This window comes from Astatotilapia calliptera, chromosome 12, assembly GCF_900246225.1.
Source record: "Astatotilapia calliptera chromosome 12, fAstCal1.2, whole genome shotgun sequence".
NCBI classification, from domain to species: Eukaryota; Metazoa; Chordata; class Actinopteri; order Cichliformes; family Cichlidae; genus Astatotilapia; species Astatotilapia calliptera.
In genome coordinates this window covers 23035712-23041733 of record NC_039313.1, presented here as the reverse complement: position 1 = coordinate 23041733, position 6022 = coordinate 23035712, and the positions used below count along the sequence as shown (strand labels likewise).

General features: G+C 36.0%; 1 protein-coding gene across 1 annotated transcript; it reads left to right on the top strand.

Moving 5' to 3' along the window:
• The first annotated feature begins 1042 nt into the window (after positions 1-1042).
• Positions 1043-2093, top strand: msmbl (microseminoprotein, beta-like). The gene is made up of 5 exons (XM_026187625.1): positions 1043-1073; positions 1205-1306; positions 1468-1549; positions 1651-1756; positions 1859-2093. The coding sequence occupies exons 2-5, from the start codon at positions 1304-1306 to the stop codon at positions 1986-1988; spliced, it is 321 nt and encodes a 106-aa protein (XP_026043410.1). The 5' UTR covers positions 1043-1073; positions 1205-1303; the 3' UTR covers positions 1989-2093.
• Positions 2094-6022: the final 3929 nt, after the last annotated feature.

Below are 6022 nucleotides of genomic sequence, written 5' to 3'. Positions count from 1 at the left end.
AGTCTGCTGCCCTATCACACCATCTAGTGGTGATCAGTGACTGCCTTTATATAATTCACCCTTTATAAAGAGACCACAAATATTGTGGAATCAGTTCATGGTGTCTGATTCCTTGTGTGCTGGAACGTATTACACACGAAAACCAGGAGCTGCAGAAACCCAATAATGCTGAAGACACATGCAAAGAATTTATCTTGGTTTCATGATGCAAAGAGAAAGTTACTGTCACATGTGATCATGTGAACAACAAGAAAGAAAGATAACATTAAGGAGAAGAAGTAAAACTAGCAACACATTTAGGTGACATCTGCATAACTGTGAAGACCGTGTAGACCAATTTCTGATTTCCATAAACAAAGTTCATTCATCAAACTTGAAGAGACAGTTACCGTGACAGTAGATTAGATGTTGCTAATGGCTTATGCATGAAGACACGAAGACTGTTGCCGTTGTTGCTGAATGCTGACCCCTTGTGGGCTCCAAAACATCAGTGAGCTGCACAGATGTTACCTACACACTACTAACTTTTACTTACCCCAACTGAATCACAACCTTTTGGATGTCTGTGTCACATTGGAAGCCATTACAAATACACCAAAGGACCAACATTGATGGTAACAGTTAGCTTTAACTTCACTTGAGATTCTTGAGTTTAGACATTTGAAATCCATAATTCCACTCAAGTGATCTAAAGAATATGAGCTTTCAGTATTCATCCAGAATTTTTTTTGTTACTTTAAATTTTCTTTTGTCATTAATCAGCTTTTTCTTATGTACATTTAAAGATGTTCAGCTATTTCCAACTTTAAAACTTCTTCTTTTCAGCTTTCAACAGTTCTGCACTTTGGCTTTCAGGACAATGATTTGGTGTATTTCAGCTCATTTAACATTTTTTTTCATCTGATTAGAAATATTGACAAACTATATCCAATGCAGCCTAGATATAAACCTTTGCTTCACAGACCGTGAATTACATATTTTTCCCCCTGAATCTCAATTGTTTTGTTTGTGTTGTATTTTGCTATACTACCATATTCAGTTGCAGACTACATCTCATTGTTCCACTGCAACAGGTATGACTTACTTTTATCTCTAAATTCAACCGGCTTACAGCCACTTATCATTAGAGAATACTGACATTTGAGTTGAAGCTGTCTTTACGTCACATTTATATGGCAAAACCACCAGTTGTTTACTTCCAAAGGTCATTGTACATGCAGTTGTTAAAAGGAAAGCGCCCTGCATTAGAAACACAATATTCACTCTTCAAAACTCTTCAGATCTGACAAATCAGACTTCCACAATGGTGAGTTTTATTTTTGCCAGTTCAGAAGAAACTCAGTTAACGGCTGATTTTGACAGGCTAAAGTAATGACAACATTATTATCAAGTGTGATGTTTACTGGTAATTAAATATACATAAGTACTTTGATGGTGCCTAATCAAACTGCAATTTTCCCCCCAAAGAAATACTTGGCTCTGGCTCTGCTGCTGTGCGCTCTGCTGTCACTGACAAATAGTCAGTGCTTTGTTAAGCTTCAGACATATGGTGAGAAAAAAGGAATAATACATACTGAAAGACATAAAGTATATTCTTTGTGCACACACATAAACATTGAAAAATGTTCATGATCTTTTTTTCACTCATAGGTATGACCCATTGTAAGGATGATATGGATGAGACATGGCATGCAGTGGGATCTAAATGGAGAAACAGTAAATGCTGGGACTGTACTTGCCAAGGATGCTGTGCTGCGTAAGTACATTTATTACTGTTATTTAAGTGGAGGAAAACATTAGTCATCTCGACTTTACATAATACACTGTTAACTGTGTTAACTTTACTTTATTGTCACAGGTATGCCACCCCACGACAGTTCCCCGACGACTGTGTGTCAGTGTTTGACTCAAAGAGATGTGAATATGTAGTGCACAAGAGAGATAACCCAACAGAACTATGCCCAATTTTTGCTGCAACGGGAAAGTGATTCAATCAATATTTAGAGTCTTGAATAAAAATCCATAAATATGTCTTTGGTGAGTACCACTGAATGCAAAAACAACTAAATGAAATTATTAAAAGAAAAATGTTGGTGGTGATTCTTTTTATTTAGTCATGACTGCTATCGCCTGTCTGAGTTTGTCTTATACCCACTTCTTCAACAACTCTCTGACACTTTTTTTGACTCAGCTATCCCAACTTCCATTTCCACCCCAGCTCCAAAGTCCAAGACAGAGATCTCTCACTCTGTCACCAAATACACCATCCCTTCAGCTATGAGATGAGATGTCTCATGAAGCTCTGATTTATTTGTTCTTGGTGTTTATCTTCAGTCCCAGTTAGTTTATTCAAACACATATTAAGCTACACTGTCAGCTTGCTATAATGCGGAAAATGGGATTAAGACATTTTCACCCAATCTGAGTACTCAGTGTCATGGTTCTGGGTCTCTGACCCTGTGTGGAGAGGTTGTTGGACTTCGAGGCTTTATTTATTTGTATTATCTCTTTGTTTTGTGGTTTGGTTGGGGTTTTACATTTAGTGTATTTAGTTCTCTTCCTTTAGTTTATTCCTCCCTCAGTGTTTATCCTTTCTTGTCTAGGCTAATGTATTGTAATTGTGTTCATGCAGATGTCTGTGCGTCTCTTCAATTATCACTTTTCTTGCCTCCTCCGTGTTGTGTGGTGAAGTCTCTGTCTAAGTGTTCAGTGTTTTCATGTTTTAATTATTTCCTGTCTTATTTTGATAGTCCCTCACTGGAAACAAAACATACCTGTAATAGTAAAGCACAGTGACAACTCATCATGTGATATCAGAACTGAATATCTATTTACCTTGAAGAAAGAACTAAATCATTTTCCAAAAAATGCTGCCTGACCTTTGAAATTAAACACAAGGGAGGGGTGGTCTATCCTACTGCCCGTAACTTCCAGTAAGCTTGTACGCTTGCATGCAAACTGTGTTTGTTTAAACTTGGCATATCAAGTTATTTCTCAGATTTAAAAGAAATAAAGAAGATCTGAATATTTGTTGATTTGACTGTTTAACTAATTCTTAAAATGAGTACAAACTAATAGAAAAACGACTTTCTCGAGCACCAATTTTGGTTGTTTGCTTTTTGAGACATTTTGACCTCTTCCACATGTATGTAGCGAATCTTCCCATCTACATCTACATCCAAAGGTGTTTAAAAGGAACAGTCAATTGTTGCTCAGACTGTTGCTTTTCAGCTCTATCAAATCTGACTTCCAGGATGGTGAGTTTCATTTTTGTTATAGTTAACAGTTGTTTTGTACATTTCTGACAGGCTAAAATTATATAAATTATGGCAATAAGCAGCAATTTTATAAAACTTAATGTTTACTGGTAATTAAATGTACAGAAGTAATTACTTAGATGGTGCCTAATCAAACTGCAATGTTTGCTTTCCTCTGAAGAAATATTTGGCTCTGCCGCTGTGCGCTCTGCTGTCACTGACAAATAGTGAGTGCATCAACAAAAAAATTAGAACCTGGTAAGAAAAAAACAGAAATAACAGACAGAGATAAACATACACTCACATTTTTTTAGTTCAATAGGAACTGTGCCAGAATAATATCTATCTATCTATCAACCCATTGTAAGGATGACAATAACAATTGGCATGCAGTGGGATCTAGATGGAGAGCTAATTGTTGGGACTGTACTTGCATGTTGCCGTGCCTGAGTGTTCACATTAAATTACTGGTATTTAAATAGATGGAAAAATCAATTATATTTGACTTTACATGATGCACTGTTAACTGTGTGTCTTTTGCGTTATCACAGGTGTGCCACCCCACAACGGTTCCCTGATGACTGTGTGTCAGTGTTTGACCCAGAGGCATGTGAATATGTAGTGCATAAGAAAGACGAACCAACAATACGGTGTCCAGTTTTTAGTGCAGTATTGAAGTGATTTGTTTTTTATGGCGTTCTGGAAGTCTGAAGATGGGTGTTTCATATAAATGATGCCTTTCATATCACTTTCGTGCCATTTTTCAAAATGCCTGTTAGTCGTTTTAGATTCTTGAACAAGAATTCATATGAAACCAACTCTCAGTCACTTTTTCAGCTCAGGCATCTCAACCTTCAGTTCCACAGGCAGAGATCTGGCAATCTGTCACTCACCAAAAAACAGACGTGGGAATTATTAAAGGAAAAACACATCATTATTATACTTTGGGAGACTTTTCAAGTACCTTTGCTTTACTTGAGTATTTATTAGTTAATATTTCTGAGTATTAATAGTATTATTATTTATTCTGAAAACTTTTCACTTATATTCCCTACATTTTTACACAAATATCTCTACTTTCTATTGCTGTATATGTATCTGTATATGATGTGAAGTTATGGGTTTTTTTCTGGTTTAAAGATTTTTTTAAAAGTATAAACAGCACACCTGGCAATATGTTGTTTAATTCAGCTCTGCAAATTCATAAAGAGGAGTAAACCTCAGCAGTGTAGATCAGTGTAGATTTTCACAAAGAAAATCTACTAGAGTTCATGGAAATTATTGTGAGTTGTGATTCTTTCCCCCACGCATGATCACTAAAACCCCCATCTGCCGAATCCCACTTTAACCCCTGACTATACTCACTTTTCTGTTTACGTGTGGAGGCAAAGTCACCTTCTAAAATTTAGGCAACTTAAAGTAGAGGGTTTTTTTTTAAGTTTTTAGTTTTCTTTGTTTGTGTTCAAGGTGATTTAATGCATTAGAATTAGAAATTCAATTGAACTAGAGTTCTAATACAATTCTAATATTGTGTTATATTGAATAGCATGAAGTCCTTTGCACAGATGGAAATGCCCAACAAAGAGCTGCTTTTAATGTATTATTTTGAGATTTCAGAGCCTGTACTTTTTCAGTTTTACTTGAGTAAGAAGTTGAATCAGTATTTGAGCTTTTTGAGCATTTTTTAATTATGTAGCTGTACTTCTACTTAAAAAAGAATGTCTGTACCTTTGCCAACTCTAACCCAGCAGGGATCAGATAATAGTAGACTAAGCTGCTTCACACTTGGTGGGTGTTTTACGGATGCAAAAGAAATTCCAGCATCGAGGGGATGAAGTTGCTTGGAGCAGTAGTTCTTGTAACTTGTGCGCGTGTGTGGTGAAGTTTTAATATTAAAACATTATTAGAAGAATAGTTAAATTACAACAGAAACTATGTAAAGCTGGTTGTGATGGTCAGAGAGCAAGTAGATGGACATAGTGGTGTCAGCCATTGGTTTTGGACACTGCACACTGATATTAAATGAAATACTTTTGAGCTTTTTATATTTTAAACGCGATCTCACCTGGACAGGAGGATAGATTAAGTAATCAAATTACAATTATGAACGTTATAGTTGCAACACAAATAAATATTGCTGTGGCAGTTTTTATAAAGGCATGTCACTGCAGCACACTTTCAGCTCCAAATACAACCAAGCTATGACAGGTTATTGTTAGAAAAGAACAGAAAATTTAACGACATGTGACTTCAGTCTTGTAAAATGTTACACATGATTTTAATTGAAAGCTGTCATCCCTAGTCAGCCTGCTACCAAAACATATTTTCCTCATTGATTTCCTTCCTTTCTGATTTGTTGGTTTTCCCAAATCTTAATCTGAACCCAAAATTATTTTTTTTAAAAATCACCAGGAGCCTCTTGTTTTTGGCAGTTATCCAACCCTTGAGAATACCTTTATTAGTGATATGATCTATGCCTTTATTGTATAATCTGTGCCTCAAACCGTCCTTTCTGTAACTTAGACTGAATACAAGTCATAAAACAGACTTGTTACTCAAAATTAGTGACTGAGACCATATCGAGAACATTTATAATGAGGTAAAAAGCAAGGGTCGTTTTCTGTAAACTTTTGTAGGCTTATTAGTATTTTTGCAACTTATTGCTCCATTTTGGCTTTTAAAAAGAATGTAGGTTTAATGCACATTCACACTGGCTTCACGGTGGCCATATAGGGGACACTAAAAATATTGGAGTGGCACACCAA